At 35.1% G+C, this 18,680-nt stretch overlaps 1 protein-coding gene across 4 annotated transcripts; it reads left to right on the top strand.

Annotated features, from left to right (window-relative positions):
• Positions 1-4,234: 4,234 nt before the first annotated feature.
• On the top strand, positions 4,235-18,430 carry LOC108965470 (protein lev-9). Of its 4 annotated transcripts, none has more exons than XM_018927912.1 (18): positions 4,235-4,546; positions 4,998-5,273; positions 5,452-5,631; positions 6,646-6,837; positions 6,905-7,081; positions 9,228-9,410; positions 11,127-11,857; positions 11,926-12,214; positions 12,818-13,633; positions 13,703-13,866; positions 13,947-14,054; positions 14,122-14,447; positions 15,044-15,189; positions 15,829-15,943; positions 16,117-16,235; positions 17,055-17,214; positions 17,291-18,000; positions 18,067-18,430. In XM_018927912.1, the coding sequence occupies exons 1-18, from the start codon at positions 4,495-4,497 to the stop codon at positions 18,264-18,266; spliced, it is 4,944 nt and encodes a 1,647-aa protein (XP_018783457.1). In that variant the 5' UTR covers positions 4,235-4,494; the 3' UTR covers positions 18,267-18,430. The 4 variants fall into 4 exon arrangements, with proteins under 4 accessions (XP_018783457.1, XP_018783456.1, XP_018783458.1 ...); XM_018927911.1 differs by having other exon boundaries at positions 12,818-13,648; XM_018927913.1 differs by lacking the exons at positions 17,055-17,214; positions 17,291-18,000; positions 18,067-18,430 and having other exon boundaries at positions 12,818-13,648; positions 14,122-14,431; positions 16,117-16,207.
• The last annotated feature ends 250 nt before the right edge of the window (positions 18,431-18,680 follow it).

Here is an 18,680-nt window from a genome sequence, read left to right as displayed (position 1 = left end):
CAACGAAAAGGAGCTATTTATTAAATGAGAGAGCAAGGTATGCCATACGACGGTGAGAGAAAATTGAAAATAATGAAAACAACTGCCCATGTAACAATGTCAGTGTGTGCATGTGTGTTTGTTTATGTGAGTATGAAAAAGTGTTTGTAGGCGAATCGGTTGGCGCTTCGAAAAATTCATATTTCTTAATTTCTTGATATTATACCCATTTATTTATAAGTGGCACGCACAAACAACCTACATACATACTTAACGTATGTACAATATATATGTATGTATATAAGTACATACTATATATATAAATGTGGATAAACATAAGTGTATAAGTGTATGTCATGGAGCTGGCAAATATTTGTGTGCCTATGACATTCTTACTGGTAATCAAAAGTCACTGATAATAGCTGCGACAGTTTTCAAAAATTAGCAGTGACTGTTTCGGGCGCACAGTGGCACAGTGATACAACGACCTCAAGAGGTGTTGAATGCAGTAAAACTGTTAGTTTAGATATTTATGTATATATAGTATAACGGTGAAAAAGTTCATAGATAAATTGTTACACAAAATAAAATTAATTAAAATTTAAACAATTTATTTTATTACTTACGAGACCTTAACTTTGTCTGTTTTAGCTCGGACTAGGCCATTTAAAATTAGCGCGCAAACTGTGTCGATAAACTATTATTCCCAGATTATTATGACTTTTTTTATGTTCGTGTAAAATTTGATCTCTGTCAATTAATGTGTGTTTGACAGCTATCTAATGATAGTCGTTCATCCACCTCTGTTAAGACAATTACATGGTAAAAGTTAAAGGAACAGTGCTTCGAAATCGTCGTGCAAATATTAAAGAGATATCGAAAGAAAATAACATCTCTTATGGATCGACTCAACACATTTTGGTTAATGTTCTGCGTATGAAGCGTAGCAATACTAGACTCGCACCAAAAGGCCCGCATTTTTTGTAAAAACCCCGTCGAGTAAAGGTCCAAATGCATCAATAAGATGTTGGTTTAGGAATAATATGGAAGGCACAGTAAACCCTCCAAGACAAGGATAACAAGTGTATCGAAAATTCTATAAAGTGTTGATATGATTGCATTTGCTTAGGACGATATTTTAAAGACAAAAATAAATTTTGTATTCAAATATGTTACATTAGAATGAAGTTTTTTGTTAGTCCGGGTTAAATTTGATCAGATGACATATCACTCCATTATTTATTTTTATTCATTTATTTATTTACAAGAGTAATAATTATAAATAATTATTCCACTTAACAAATAAAGCACTGGCTGCCAAGGCCTTCGGCTTGTAAAAGAATAACTAAGGTCTAATATAATTATATATTACATAAGATATATTTATAATATATATAAGTTAGGAGTATTTATTTATAGTACGTGGAGGAGTGGTTATGGAAGGATGTTAGGAGATTAGTGTGACTTGTGTGTATGTTTTATTTTATATCTTAGATTGCTAAATTTAATAAGCTGAAAATGACTATACGTTTATTTTAGCTGCTATTATGAAATCAGAAATTTTCTGTATAGACATGTTGTCTGTATTTCTTAGCATGTCAGATGGTTTTGTTTCTGCAAATATTGAAGTTCTAAGTGTATCCAGTTCCTGACAGCTATCGAGAAGATGTGTTGTAGCTAGGTAATTTGCACCACAAAAAGGACAGTTAGGCTTCTCTGATCCTTTTAATAAGTGTGCATGAGTAGCTAACGTGTGACCAATCCGTAGACGTGTGAATCTTCTTATGCTTTGACATGACATATTTGACGAGAGCGATGGTCTAATTCCTGTAGGGTTGTGCGATTTATAGTAGTGGTGATAGCTGTTCCATTCAGTTAAGTAGCTTTCGTGTAAAAAGCTATGCACAAGCTTGCGTAAATTTTTATCCACAAAGTAGTTGCATAGATATAATGGCTCCAAACTTCCTCTTTCGCTCTGCTGTCGGCTAATTTATTTCCGCGGATTCCTACATGGCCTGGCACCCACATGATTTTTATATTCTTTCTATTTGAAAATATAGCGTTACGGATATTTGTAACTAAGGGCGTATTATTTGCATAATTCATAAGGGCATCCAAAGTAGATTTACTATCGCTGCATATGACAGATTTTTTTCCATTTTGGGAAGCAAAAAGTACCGCTTCATTATTAAATTATGTAATTTTTTCATATTTCAAACCATGAAAGATTAGATCAGGAACGCTCTACTGCTAGTCTTTTGCATTAAATGTCCCTGATAATGCAGATGGCTTTGCTGGAATAGGATATTGAATGTTATTTTTCGGGACGAGTGTAAGATTTTTCGAACCCGATGTGAGTTTTTTATTGCAGCCTCTTAAAATATGTCGAAATAATTTTTATGAAATGTCATCAGGTGCAGAGTCTTTATACGAATATTACGTAGACTCAATTGCCTTAAAAAACTTCTTAACCGATTAATTTGTGTGCAATGCTATTCTAGCAAACGACAATAATTTGGTATCTTGTCTATCGTTTACGTAACCATAGAATCAAGGATACATAAACGATCCAGTGAGTTTCTCTTAAGCGTTATAGCTTGCTCAGCTTCAATAGAAAGTCTAACCGATAGTAAGACTGCTATAGTATAAAGAATGGAGAATAAAGCTTGAAATTATAATAACGATTTTTACAGTCTTTCTATGCATTCTCCAGCCTTCTTTACTTTATTATTTTGTTTTGTACTCCTTGAACATAATTGGTCTTAATACCTTTACTAGATGCTGGCAGACCCGCCCAGTGGAGGAGCTTACAAATTTTAAGCCGATTCCGAAGGGTTAATGGATTTTAACCCTTTATTTTATGGTTGGATTGAAAGTGAGGAGGTTTACAATGAGAGCCGAATACTTTTTAAAAGAAACTTTTAGATGACAGAGTGAAATGATTCCCAAAGATTTTCATTGTTTTCTCGATATTTTTGACAGTTGGCCTTCTAGATCGTGCTGCATCTTTGACATTAAAAGTACCGAAAGGACGAAACCAAAATAGCGCGTGATTGCCTGGTAAAATATTACGACCAAACACTTTATTCACATTTTCAGCTCTCTGTCTTGCGTTTTCGCTGTATCCAAGGACCACTGTAAAATATGACATATTTTCTCTTTGCTGTTGTCTATCTTTAACGCGTTCTCAAACAATACTTAGCCAGATAACATTTTATCTTTCGAATGGCATATACTATATCAATAAAGCTCTGTGTGAAACTCGGTAAACCCCTATTTTTGAATAACGTAATCACAGGTGATGTTTCATGGATCTTGGAGTATGATCCCGAGACAAAGAGGCAATCTTCCGAGTTTCACACGCCGGCGTGTCCTCGCCCATAAAAGGGAAGAATGAGCAAATCTAAAGTGCTCATTGTCTTTTTTGACATCAAAGGCATCATCCACCATGAATTTGTTCCTCCTGGACAAACCGTCAACGCCAAGTTTTACGTGGAAGTCCTCGGGTCCGACAAGACATCGCAACCGATTGGAAGTTGCACCGGTCCGGCTCACACCGCTTTTTTAGTGAACAGCTACCTAACCTCCCAATGCTTTCGCAGCCGCCCTACTACGCTGATATGGCCAGTAGACTTTTTTTTTTGTTTCCTTGCCTGAAATGGCCGATGAAAGGCAAGCATTTTGAGACAACAAAGGCGATCCAAGCAGCATACACCCTTGCTCTCAAGGCTATTCCGGAGAATGCTTTCCGCGACGCCTTCAATGCTTGGAAGCCGCGCTGTCAGCACTGCATCGACGCAGAAGGAGCCTATTTTGAAAGTTTATAAGGAATTGTAACGATTGGTTAAATACATTTTTTTAAATCGACTCAGTGCTATTACTTTCCGGACAATGTCTGTGTATAACCCGCTCGTACTTACACAAATTACTAAGGCCATCTATTGTTAAAATAATTGATCTTTTCCTAGACTTTATCTAACAGTGGTTCCATGGGTTACACATAAGAATTCTGATCTTAGTAGATTTTAATTAATCGTTAGTATTTGAACTGGAAAGCTTTTACAACAATATGACGCGCAATATACAAAGTGATTTTTTTATATCATAACTCAAACATAATTAGGTTTTATAAATTTCTATATATTATTATATATTAGTATTTCATTTTATCGGAAAACCAGGAGATACATCCTTAACGATACCAAAAAAACATCTTACAGCTTCAGTCTGACAGCTAAACTCATCTGAGCAGACTGTCATCAGACAGGAATTCTCTTCTCACCTCAATGTGTACTTATTAGAACCATCGTGTGTAGTTTAAGCTCCAGCATCAGCAGAAAAACAAGTCAATTTAATCGATGGCATTAACTAAAACTAACTTCAAGGAGCTAAAAGCATATAATTAGTTTATAAAATAATATTAAACGTTTGGAGTATATTGGAAAGGAAGCTTTTTTTATTTATTTGCATTTTATGTACATTGAAAAGTCCATAACAAAGATTTAAACCGTAATTATGAATAAACTGCTGATTTATTTCTTGCTGGTGACAGTTCTCATATATAAAGGTACATATTTACTAAATAAGATAACTAATATAAAACATTTTCATGAACGCATATCAAAAATTGTATTAAAATTGTTAATCAGTTGTATTATTATTATATTTTCATTATATAAGCATAATATGGTTGTGCGCAGGTCAGTAAATACTGTGTACAAAGGGTCGCCCTTCACCACTAATAACTCAACTATGTCGCAGACAATCTGTGCGTGTGTATGTAGGTCAAAGTTTACAACTGCAATCTTGCAAAACAAAAAAATGTTATTCCTGTTTGATAACAACACCAAATTCTGCGCTAATGAAAAATGATATTTTACTCAAGTTATAAAACTCAAACGTATGCGCGTGTTTATGAAATCGAAATTAATTAAATTAACATATTCGAAAAATTTCTACTAATACATATATGATTTGTCATAAAAAAACATGATCGCTTATTTTTTTGCATGTTCAAGTTATTTCCGTACCAACACAAACGCAAACAGAGGTTCCTCAAGATGACGAAGATGAAGATTGGGACGAAGACGATGATTCGTCTGAAGTAGACGATGATGGACGTGTTTATAAGAATCCTAGAAATTCACCATCCACTGAATGTCCAAGGGATGAGGAGCAGGCAACGCTACTCGGACAGAAATGTCTGAGAAAATGCTCCTCGGATGAGGACTGTAAAAGTAAAAAGAAAAAGTGCCTATGTGATGGTGTCTGTGGTATGTCCTGTATTAAGCCAGGTAAGCGCTGTCAAAGTCTGAATTTTTGAAATAATTGTTTCTTAGTAATGCAGCAGATTAATTAATACCCATTTTGAAACGCAAAAATAATCTTTAGATTATTAACATTATGTTTACATTTTTTTATTATTTGTACATACAGTGTAAACAGAAATTTTTAAAATTTGAATAATTACAGATAGAGAATGTCCCGAGCTCGCGCAACCATCACTGGGCCAAGTTACGGTCGCAGGCAGGCATTTTGGAGCACGTGCTACATATTCTTGTCCCCATGGCTATCATGTTGTTGGTCTACAGAGTCGTCTATGTCAAGCTGATGGCAATTGGGCCGGCGCTGAACCGGCCTGTAAACAGAATAGTAAGTTAAAACTACAACTTTACGAACAATGAATATAATGAATGCTATGTTTATATGAACAGGACAATAAAAATTTCACTATTTTGTAATATACATATGCTGTAATGATATCTAATTTTTTTCTTAAAGCAATGTGTAAAATCTGAAATATTTTCTATCAAAATTCTGAAACCAGAAGCTCTAAGTTCACTAATTATAAATTATGTTCAACTATGTTATTTATATTCTTCTTTCTTACCAAAAATATTAACCACACTTAACTTCAATTTTACCATTGAGCATTTGTAATTTTTTTATTAAAATAATTTTGAAATTCTCGACGGCCACACCGTTTCTTTATTTTTGACTACGATGAAACGAAAGCTTGATATGCTTCAAGCAACGGCGAAAAAAGAATGTCATTGCTTACCGCTTCGATGTTGAGTTACACAGGTGACAGCTTTTATATGAACCGTTATTCATATGCTTAATGACTGTTGTAGACATTTCAAAAATGGAAAAAGTTTTTCACTCGCCTGATTTTGTAACAATTTAACCAATAATGAGTTAACAGTAAATAGATTACTATATAGAATTTTATAAGTGTATAAAACATTGCTTTCTTCTGTCATCAATATCGAGAAAATATATCCCTTTGAGTTAATAAACGTTCTAAAGAAGATTCAAAACTCTAAAACTATTTTTGAAACCATTATATAATACTTTCAAATTTTAGCTGCATTAACAAGTTAAACGTCCAAAAATATATAGCTACAAAGTTAATATTTCCAAATAAAGTTTGTTACAGACATAAATTGAAAGCTTAGCTTAAATAGATTATATATCTTTAAAGGAATAATCTTTAGATTTAAGTTGCTAAACCAGCTCGGTTATTCTGTGGTGGATACTACATACATTTATTTCTCTAAATATAACCTAAAAGTATATATAATCTTATAATTTTAGGATTTATTTATTATTTCAAAACTTCAGTGTTCTCACGAATTTTTTACGCTTACTATCATTATGTTGTAGTTTACTGTCTCAAGCCACCGCTAATAGAGCATGCACGTCATTCTGCGCTACCCGAACAGGAAACCTTTGATCTGGACTCTACCGTTCAATACCATTGTCATACTGGTTATGTAACAAATGGATTTCCACGTGCCAAATGTCTAGCTATTGATGGTCAGGCCAGCTGGTATGGACCGGATATACAATGCGAACGTAATGTCTACTTTCAAATAAAATTCTAATGTTTTAATAACTATAAGTAAACTAATTCACTTTGCAGCAAGATCATGTGGACAGCCGCCAGATCCAGCTTATGGCTGGCATGCTGGCGAATGTTACACTTTCGGTTGTAAAATTAGTTACAACTGTGGTAATACCTATGAGTTGGTGGGTAAACATGAACGCTACTGCCAATCGGATGGCTCCTGGGTGCCCAAGGAACTGCCCACATGTGTCTGTAAGTAAAACAAACAAAAATGTTTATTTAATTTTTTTTTAATATACAATTTTATTATTTTAATTTGTATTTTTTGATATTAGCTAAAAATGATAATAATACCATCGTAGCAAACAAGTCGCTATAAAAAAGCAGTTACAGAAATTCCGAAAATGTCAATAAAGACACGCCTATAATGCATACCTAAAAAATGCCAGTTAAAAATTAAAACAAAAAGAAATACAATAATTTGTGCGTTCTTTCAATAAAATAAATTGCAATAATTGTTGCTTGCAGAAAATCTTCAAACTCTAATTGTTGTCAGGTTTAAATGTTCAATTAACAATGTTACAAATAAAGTTACCGCAAATATATACGCATATATAATTAAAAGAAACAAAAATGTTGTTTTATTCATAGTTACATTTGGCTAGAAGATAATTTCATTCAAAAATTCCACTTAGCTACCATCTGAATACATTTTTAATTTGCGGTAACTTGTTGTTGTTAATACTCATATGCAACATCACCAAGAAATTAAAATAATATCTGCATCAGGCCCAAATATTTTAGATTTGTTACATATCATATTACATTTGCCACACAGTTTCTAACCCCCATAATGAAACGTCGAACCCTCTATAAAGTCAATGGTAGTATATGTAAAAGATGATCCATTTCGAGATTCCATACTTTTTTAAAGAACAAACACAAAAACTTCAAATTTAATATGAAAGTTTATTATCATTCGAAAGAGTATTATTTGGCATTTATGCTTTGAAGATAATGTCTTATTTTGATTGGTAACTGTCGAATGACACGCGTGAAGTTTTCTTCAAGGTCTGAATCTAAGCGGCATTGTCCGCATAGACTTTATATATCCCCACAGAAAAAAGTTTTACGATGTAATGTCACACTATCTTGATGGCCAATCGACCAGCCCAAAACGTGAAATTATCTGCTCACCAAAATGTTCTGGCAATAAATTGATTGACGCCGTCTTATTGAAACCAAATGTCGCCGAGATCACGAGCTTCAAATAGTAACTTATCTTCACTACGTGCCGGTCGTGGTGTATTTGGTCGAATATTATCTAATAATGAATGCTGGTTCTCAAGATAGGAAAAGGTGTTGCGAATAGTATGCTCAGTAGGACGATTATGTTGATCATATGTTGAGCGAGGCGCGCGAAACACATCCTTTTCAGAACGGGAATTTTCGTAATAAAGTTGAATGATTTGTAAACGTGACAGCTTGATAGCTTGCGTGTGACGTGTACATATGTACATATGTATGTGGTTATATTTGTATGGAAAACTTTTTAAATGGATCTTCATTAAATTTGGTATAGACTATGGATCAAGGTATATCAAATTAAGGGGCTAAAATGTACTAGCAAAATGTTTTCCGCTAGATGATCATCTTTGGGCACATACATATAATTGCTATAAGAAATTCCCCTATTACAGTTTGCTTTTTTCTTTATTACTTTAAGATTAGACTATGCTTTTTATCTATTGTTCAAATGGGCATAAACGGTTAAATATACTATATATTTTAAAGTACGAGAACTTAAACTAAGCCGGTTCTTCCACACGTAATAGTTGAAAAAAGTAGCGAAAACTCATCAATATCGAATGGGAAACATAATATAGTCTGCTTAAAGTAAATATGAATATATCTTTTGTGGAAACCGTAGCCAATATTTGAAATCGGCGGGATCAATTCATTCAAAGACTCATAACAGTCTCCAGTCCAGTTGATAACGCTGCTTCACATTTTTTAAAACAATATAACCAGTGATCAATTGAAACTTGCACCAATCAGATCACACACTTCTATGATACGGCTACACAATTTATATAGCAGACATCCTTTTAAGGATTGTAATAGGGAACATTTCACTAATTTTTGCCGTAGTAAACAGATCCGCAACTCTTGATTAAAATAAATTTGCCGAACTCGACTTAGGGCGTAAATTAGAGGTGGGTTCATAAAATTTCAAACTTTCAATATTTTTACCGTTAGTGAGTGCAATTAATATAGAAAAATATGAAATTATCAATAATATAAGTTGTTATCTTCTAATAATAAATATTGTAGCATTTGATTGTATTCCTTCCTTTAACCCTACAGTAATTTAAATATCTCGTATCTCATTTTTAAGTGGTCACATCTGTTGTCTGTCCGACACCGGAAAATCCACGAAATGGCAAGGCTACATACACCACCATGGCCTACAACTCAGTGGTAAGTTATGAATGCCGTTACGGTTACACATTAGTAGGAGAAAGTAGTAGTAGATGTGGTGCCGATCGGAAATGGAGTGGAACCTTGCCAACTTGTAAAGGTATGCATGTTTTATGAGAATTTGAATTATGCGGACATATAGAACACATGAGGGATTTCTAAAAAGTATCCGCTCTGACTTATGATAATCTGGAGACAGAATTAGATTAGCGAGAACAGTATGAACTATACCATGAGATCAAATCTGATCATGTCCCATTATGGCTATATTGGTTATATTGTCTACATTTTTTATGTTCATGTGAAGTTTGATCTTCATATGCCTATTATTATGCGTTTAGAAGTTGTTTGTTGAGGAGGCGATACGCTTGTTTAGCTAATTAAATCGAAATTTGTGTTTCCAATAACAATACTTAAGGATCTCTAATGGGTCGACTGGTTAGTGTCAATTCCAAAAAAACTGAAGCTTTTGCAAAAACTTTGTTGAGTGGCGGTCGCAAAAGAGATACTGGACAACGTCACTGAGGATCAAAAACTTATCAAACCCATCATTACTTGTGACGAGAAGGGTTTATGATCGGCGTTCCTAAAATGAGCCGAAACTTTAAAAACCAAAATAAGGGATAGGAAAACGTGATCAATGGGCTACATACTTATATTGGCTTACAACCCTGTTTTGAAAGCGATAATGAAGATGTGTATTAAAATACGTGAATTCGTAAATACAGGTTTGATCAGATGTTGCGATGTACATAAATGTGTGTAAAATCTCTTTATATCGCCAAAGTAAATATATATTTATACTCTCGCAACAAAGTTGCTAAGGAGAGTATTATAGTTTTGTTCACATAACGGTTGTTTGTAAGTCCTAAGACTAAAAGAGTCAGATATAGCATTATATATACCAAAGTGATCAGGGTGACGAGTAGAGTTGAAATCCGGATGTCTGTCCATCCGTGCAAGCTATAACTTGAGTAAAAATTGATATATCATGATTAAACTTGGTACACGTATTTTTTGGCTCCATAAGAAGGTTAAGTTCGAAGATGAGCAAAATCGGCTCACTGCCACGCCCACAAAATGGCGAAAACCGAAAACATATAAAGTGTCATAACTAAGCCATAAATAGAGATATTAAAGTGAACTTTGGCACAAAGGATCGCATTGGGGAGGGGCATATTTGGACGTAATTTTATTTTGAAAAGTGGGCGTGGCCCCGCTCCCTACTAAGTTTTTTGGACATATCTCGGAAACTACTATAGCTATGTCAACCAAGCTCTACAAGGCCGTTTCATTAATTTCCATATACAGTTCAAAAATTGAAGAAATCGGATAATAACCACGCACACCTCCCATACAAAGGTTATGTTGAAAATCACTAAAAGTGCGTTAACCGACTAACAAAAAACGTCAGAAGCACTAAGTTTTACGGAAGAAATGTCAGAAGGAAGCTGCATCCAGGTTTTTTTTTAATTGAAAATGGGCGTGGCGTCGCCCACTTATGGACCAAAACCCATATCTCAGGAACTACTCGACCGATTTCAATGAAATTCGGTATATAATATTTTCTTAACACCGTGATGTACCAAATATGGGTGAAATCGGTTCACAACCACGCCTGAAGTCTCGATTATCATGCGGGAGTATAAAATGTTCGGTGACACCGGAACTTAGCCCTTTCTTACTTGTTTATAATTCTATTTGTCAGAGCGGATACTTATATCTTTATTAATACACTATATATCATATATAATATTTTGTATTTATAGGCACGCACATAAACTAAAATTATTTATATTTATTATATGCGATTTAGAAATCAATTGTGGGCATCCTGGTGTACTTTATAATGGTTGGATTGAGAACATCGAAGCTGGTACTGGACTTGGGGCGAGCATAATATTCCGCTGTCAACCGGAAATGTTAATACAAGGACATTCGTCAAGCGTTTGCCAAATCGATGGTCGTTGGCGTAATCCATTACCCGAATGCTTGGCACCATGCGTTGTACCGTCCATTTCGCAAGGTTATGTAACACCTGTTGAAATCATTACCGATGAAAATGGCACCACCATTATAACGCCCACAACCACACAATCACCCTCCACTTTGAGTAGCGGTGTTGAGAAAGTTAAACATGGCACCGCTTTGGAGGTGAAGTGTGATGAAAACTACGAATTTCCTGTTTCACTTCTAAGTCCACCAACATGTAATAACGGTACTTGGAGTATTATACCGCGATGTGTACCAGCACGTTGTAAAAATATGCCAAGACCACCTAAACATGGCATGGTACTCGCACCGAAAACGGAACATGGCATGAAGGCTAGATTTAAGTGTAAAGACGGTTTCAAGCTGATAAGTCCTGAGGGCAAGGATGTCACAGATCCCAATGAATATGTTCTCACATGTTCATTCGGTAATTGGACCGGTGAAACACCACAATGTCAAGAAGTATTTTGTTCGTTTCCCGGTTATATACCAAACGGCAAGGTATTGCTTGTCGGAAATATGGGACTCTACGATTATAGACCGTATGTAAAAAAGGTGTGCAAATCACAAAGTATATTATTATTTTTCTCTCATATAAATGAATAAACATACTTTCTTTGCAGATCGTTAATAACAAACAAATAATGTATGACTGTGATAAAGGTTACGTTCTGGAGATAGGACCACCGGGTGCCACATGTGTTGGTGGTAAATGGCGACCTCTAGAACTACCGCAATGCTTACTTGGGCAACATCCCAGATTACGTTGGAATCGTAAACGACGTTCCATACAAATGCGTTATCTTCGCTCCCAATATTTATTACGTAATAAACGAGATTTGCAACGAAAACTGGATGAGATAATAAACGGCAACTTTCAACAATCGTTAACAGCATTTAAGAGAGATTCTGGTGAGAATGCTTGCTTGCCTAGATCCACCTTATATAATGACCACAATTTAATTTATACCTGTGTACTAATAATTATGGGTCATTATAGGTGTCAGGTTTTTTTCTTATTTGTGGTACGGGTTTAATACAATCGCATATAATGAATATTCTCTGTGTTAATAATTTTTTTTTGAGGATATTCATTATAAATTTATTATAGAACTTACACTAAAATATCTAAAGAAAAGAATCTAAAGTTCCACTTAGATAACAGAGACTGACAGCCTTAGCACAGACTACAATAACGTACTGCGGGGTCCAAGCACCTTTCCTTATTTGTCTCTGACTACGTATATTACCAATCTTCTACGCCCGTCATTGGCGATAACATGGAAATCAGTCGAGCCTCTAAAGTCTCAGCCGCTTTAAAAGATTTTTACTCGCAAACCTTCGGAAAAATCAACTCCACAACAAAGTGTCTGACTGACCCAACCTTACTTGAATTCAAAAATATACAAATAGTTAGTCCAATAGCAAGGTCCAATAAATAAATGAAAACGGAAATCGCCTAACTATATTAATTTTACGAGTCATTTAATGCTATGAACAATTCTATTTTTTCAGACAAAATTAACGCCCCCAAAACACGTATCAAACGAACTCCTTCTGAGATTGATCAAGCATACTCCAAATATTATCAGAAGATCAAAGAGAAATATCAAAATTATGTGAAAAATTTACTTGGCTACAGTAGATTCCATAACCCGACAGATTTCCGAAATCCGACCAAATTTATACAAGTACAAGATGGACGTTGGTACAATACCTATAGCAATCCCGATCTGGTCACACGTTACAAAGCAACACACAAGTCGCGTACATCGAATAATGACTTCTTAAGTCTGGAAAATGAAGAACACGATTTGCTAACACATCGCTCATCTGCCAAGATACCACTACCTAATATCAATCAAAATTCCCGTTATAGCGTACTTGCCAATAAACCGAATGCCAATGAGAATATACTATATGATAGCAACTCAGCAAGTTATTTCTTTAACAACTTCCGCAATTTGCCGAAAACTCAAAACGAAACCGATTTAATAGAGCAGCTTAAATCACAAATTGTACGTCGACGTAAGCGGAGTGTTAACAGTCCAACGACATTGTCGCCACTTGCACCAGATGATGACACAAATGATCCATTGGAGTCGAAGGAGGGTAGAAAGCGTTTACGTGGACCATGTGAGGATATAAATTGGGATCAATTCTCGAATATAACGGTGGTTCGACCTGGTAAAGCACCTGGTCGTAACAGTGTCGGCATTATGCTTTATTTAGAATGCAACGCTGGTTTTAAGCTAAATATAAAAGGTGAAAATGCAACCGCGCGCTGCATACGTGGCATTTGGAAGCCTGATACGCCTAAATGCCTCTCAGGTAATGTCCAGGAAAGTCATTTACCTTAATCCCATACAAATTGTTTTATAATAACTAAATGTATTGCAGCACCTTGCCTAGTACCGGCCGTCGAGAATGGTAGATACTTCAAAGTAGAAGCGAATACAAAAACGCTTACCGATAAGCCTACACTAACAGCACTGACGACTTATGAAGAAATTGAATCAAACGAATTTATAACGCTGGAATGTGATGATGGTTTTAATATACAGGTAAGAAAGATCTCTGAACTAGTACAATATATATAAAAAAAATTCTTTTAGCATACTTAAGTATTTTATGGTTTTTCTAGGGTTCAGCACAGTTGCGTTGCGCTCATGGCAGTTGGTCGGTGAATGCATTTTCCGAATGTGTATCCATACCTTGTACGCTGCCAGCGTTACCAGGCATAATTTATGAGGTAAGCTTTTAAAATCATTTTTATTTGTTGTGATTAAAGTGGTTAAAGCATCTCTTGATATATATAGGGTGGCTACCGACCCGGACTCACAATTGGTCATGGCAGTACGGTGAGTGCGCATTGCGATCACTCCACAAATGCTATGCCCATTGAAATGAGCTGCAACAAAGGTATCTTGAGTCCACAAACAATACACTGTGAAACAGGCCAACGCAAATCACGTGAGGAACTACCATCTGAAGCGCATAGCAATGGAAAATCGAATCATATTATAGCGTTAAAGATTGATAATTCCGAATCGGAGGATGTGACAAATGCAACGGAAGAAAATGTCACTGAAGAATTGAAAATGTGTGGACCGCCGAGCATATCCGATGGTGCTTTGGTATACAAGTAATTATTAGACTTATTTTTTAGTAATCACACTGTAAACGCTTTACAAACGACCTAACTGTGGAAATTTATTCTGGTAGTAACGTTCGTCATTAAATTAATAAATTCAAGTTTGAGTGTATTTAAATTTTTTCTGTACCTAATGGCAGTATCCTCGAAATCACTTTTTTCGAAAAGTTCTCAACAGGCGATGGTGATTCTAGGGATTCGGGCTATCTTAAACATATTAAAAACTTAACCGAATACGTAGTACTTTTACTGCTTAATATACATTTTTCGCAAATATCAATATTATTGTCGACCGATTAAAAAAATGTAGTTTTGAGGAAAGGATTTTATGTCACTTCCGAAAACCCTTTAATTTTTTCGAAAACATTGCCGTTATACACTCCGAACCTGTCGCCCAGCTTCGACAAATTACGCTTTATAAATGTTCCAATGTTCTGATATTAAAATGGTCCTTTATTCCGTAGTTTCGGTCACAATGGTACAACTACAAAACCGTATTTTATATACATAATAAAACCGATTCGTAAATCTTTTCACTATAAAATTTTATTTTCTCTCCACTTTGTGTTATTGATTTTCTATTTTAGAAATACTGACTTGTCTGATATCGAAGGTGTATACGAAAGCGGCACCGAAATTTTCTTTAATTGCATACCAAGTGCTGTTGGCGAGAGGAATACGTGGAAAATTATATGCGAGAATGGCCATTGGATTGGACGCTCATACAATTGCGGTAAGTATTATTCGCCATTTAAATATGGTATTATTTAGGGATAATATTTTTGACGACATAATATGATATCAACTCCATAATATTTTCAACATCGTTGTCGAATAGCTTCGAATTATAAATTGCATCCACATTATCCGCATAAAACGAATGTTTCAAATCCAAAAACTTAAAATAAAACTGAAAAGTCCGAATATTTCTATACTGGAGTGCAATATTTAATATAATTACTATACTTAATATTAAGTAGTTTTCCGGTTCAAAATTTGAAAATATACAATATATAATATGTTATAAAACAGTCATCTGATCAAACTTGACCCGGACTAACATTTTTCTGTATTTTAATATAAATCTTTATTATCGTTTTCACAATAGGCTTCTGAGCCAATATAAACTGTTATTGTTTAATTCAATTTTTCGTACCTTTGTTATAAGCCTTAACTGGGATGGCCTTCTGTGCCTTCAGTGAATCTTAGCTTTTTTTCTATCGGTTCGGTATGCGCGAAGTCCGAGTCAAATTTGATCAGATGGTATATTGTTCTAAATGCGGATCTTAAGGAACAATCCATTTGGATATTCGAATGTGTAGAAAATTGTAGTCATATGAAATACATAGGTTTTTCCTTTTACTCTTTTCAGCCAATGGAACATGCTTGTTCAAAAACAATGAACCAAATGTGGTTAGCTTTTATAATGATCTCGAAATACGGGAAGATGTTGTAGAATTTCCACCTGGTGCCACAATAATATCACGGTAAGAATAAGCGGTGCCTTGAAACATAAGTACTTTCATAAATTGATCTCCAAAGTGATCTAAAGATTGTTCACTTTTTGCGACAAAATCTTTTATCCATTATTCCATATTTGCGCCAAAATTTTATCGAGCTCACAAAGAGTTTTATCAAAAATATTTTCACTTCTGTACAGATGTGTGGATATTGGAAAGTTTTCAATGGTTGGCAGCAATGAACGAACTTGTATACACTCCGAATGGACAGGCAATAAGCCAGCTTGCTACGGATTAAATCAGGAAAACGACTATGCAAGTAAGAAAACTAAAATAAATAGATAAGAACTAAGTTCGTGTTGCAAGTATTAAAGCCAGGCAAATACCTGGTATATAAGGCTTGCTAGTTATATGGGATCTAGTGCGAGTTTTCACCCACATTTATTCATTATTAGCACAAATGTGCACCGTTATATGAAAAACACGCTCTCTCAATTTTATGAAGATAACTCACATGTAACCCGGCATATTTGTTATATGGAGGATCGTTCAATTTTCTCCCCGGCTCCATTAGAGGTCTCTCAAACCATCTCGGTAATAAAATTTTATGTCTCTGGCGTATTTAGTTATTCATTTATCGCGCTTTTAGTTATTTTTAGCAGTAACGTTTTATAGGGAGTAAGCGTTGTTATAATCTGATTTCATCCACTTTTACATTGTCGCTAGGAATTATTTTAATACGAATTTTGTTGTTGTAGCTTTAGTGGTTTAGGAGATATGGTAGTTAAACTTTTTAGAAGGTGGGACCGCCCCCATTTTGCCTTACGTGGCAGTGATCCGATTACCCCCATCTACGAACTTGTACTTTTTTTGTCAAAGACGTATACCAATTTTTATCAAAATATCTCAATTTTTACTCAAATTTACAAAGTCACTCGGGGTTCAACTCGTTCCGTCAACCTAATCATTTATATATGTACTATATATGTATATAATCCTATATCTATCTCGATTAGTTTTAGGTGATTCGTTAGCTGAAGAAAACGATTATACTCTCTAGCAACATGTTGCAAGAGTATAAAAATATTTGTTGTTTGTATATTTTTTATTTTTTTTTTGTAAACATCTCCCATAAAAGTGGAAAAGGCGCCGACAATATTGTTTAGACATCAAAATGGGCCGATAGCGCAGAGTAATGATGGAAAGCTAATTGTCTATCCGGGTACAACGTTGCACATGGAATGTCTATGGATGAGACGATTTGGCAATCCCAAGTGGAATGTGAGCCATGAATTTAGGTAAATGTTAGGCAACTAAGATTCAACATATTCTTTAGGTATGTATGATACATACTTGAATACTGATTTTTTACAGAAATTACTCTGAGGGATGGGTCACCGAGGCTGATGCGGGACGCGATGCAACACTAGAATACCGCTTAACCATATTTAATGCAATTGATGAAGATACCGGTGTTTATTCCTGTCAAACACCGGCTAGACACGAGCATTCTGTAGAAGTGGTCGTTAAAGCCATAAATTGTCCAGAAATACCACAACGGCGTGGTCTTATTGTCAACACGAATGACACCAAATTAAGTACACGCGCTTTGCTTTCGTGTGCAAATGGAAATTCATTGATTGGCGCTTCAGAACTATTTTGTTTGCCTAGCGGCAATTGGAGTGCGCCCCTACCAGTTTGCGAGAGTGTCGAATGCGGGGATATTCCTTTGCCAAATAATATCAGTTCGCCGCGTGTTGCGGTTTTATCACGTGAAGTCGGCGGTAGAGCAGCATTTTCTTGTGGATCTGGTTATGGTTTGCGTGGTCCCGCCGAAGCTATATGCTTACCGACCGGCGAATGGGCTACACCCTTTCCAACATGCGTTGAAGTACAATGCGAAAATCCCGGCGCACCACTTAATGGTTATGCACAAGGTTCAACGCCATACCGTGCAGGGGATGTTGTTCAATTCAATTGTAATCCAGAGTACATGATGCAAGGGCAACCGATAATAGCATGTCAGGATAATGGACGCTGGTCGAGCGTATTACCGAAATGTGTACAAGCTTGTTCATATCCTGGTATTTTTTACTTTTCACACTTGCATTTTGAGAATATTTGTAAATCGAATTTAATTTCCTTAACAGGCACGGCTATCAGCGGTCGTATGTCATCTGTCAAATTTTATTATGCAATTGGTGAGAGTATTACATTTACCTGCGACGCTGGTCTTGAATTACGTGGTGCTAAGGTGCTTAAATGTTTAAAAAATGGAAAGTGGTCGAATGCTATACCAACATGTGTCACTGCTGATCAAGTGAACAAACATCAAAATATAATGGGTTAATGTGAAAAAAGTGAAATTACTATATCTCTATAGAGAATATACAATTTTTCGATTCCTTCCGAATGGAAATTAAAAACATGTCGATTGGATTGTAAACGCATAGCGCTTTTAATAAAAGTAATAATATATTATAATTAAAAGTAAATTAATTAAAATAAACTAATCATTTCTTTTTTATTCCGATATTTAATAGTTCAGTACTTTTAATAAACGCATTGATAGCCATTAACATCCTTTTTCTATCGCTTACTCGTGGTAACACAAAAGTTTTAATTGTAATTAATATTCAAATTTTTTCCAAGCCAACCAAAGTTATTGCTGACATTGCCATTTTAAATATTTTTCCATGAAAATCTAATAGAATCTTCTTAAAATGTCATATTTTTAAGAATATATTTTAACTGTTAAAAAAAA

The sequence above is a fragment of the Bactrocera latifrons genome, unplaced genomic scaffold, assembly GCF_001853355.1.
Source record: "Bactrocera latifrons isolate USDA-ARS-PBARC rearing strain unplaced genomic scaffold, ASM185335v1 scaffold_14, whole genome shotgun sequence".
In the NCBI taxonomy this organism is placed as follows: domain Eukaryota; kingdom Metazoa; phylum Arthropoda; class Insecta; order Diptera; family Tephritidae; genus Bactrocera; species Bactrocera latifrons.
Note: the sequence above shows the minus strand (reverse complement) of the source record. Positions and strands in the feature narration are given on the sequence as shown.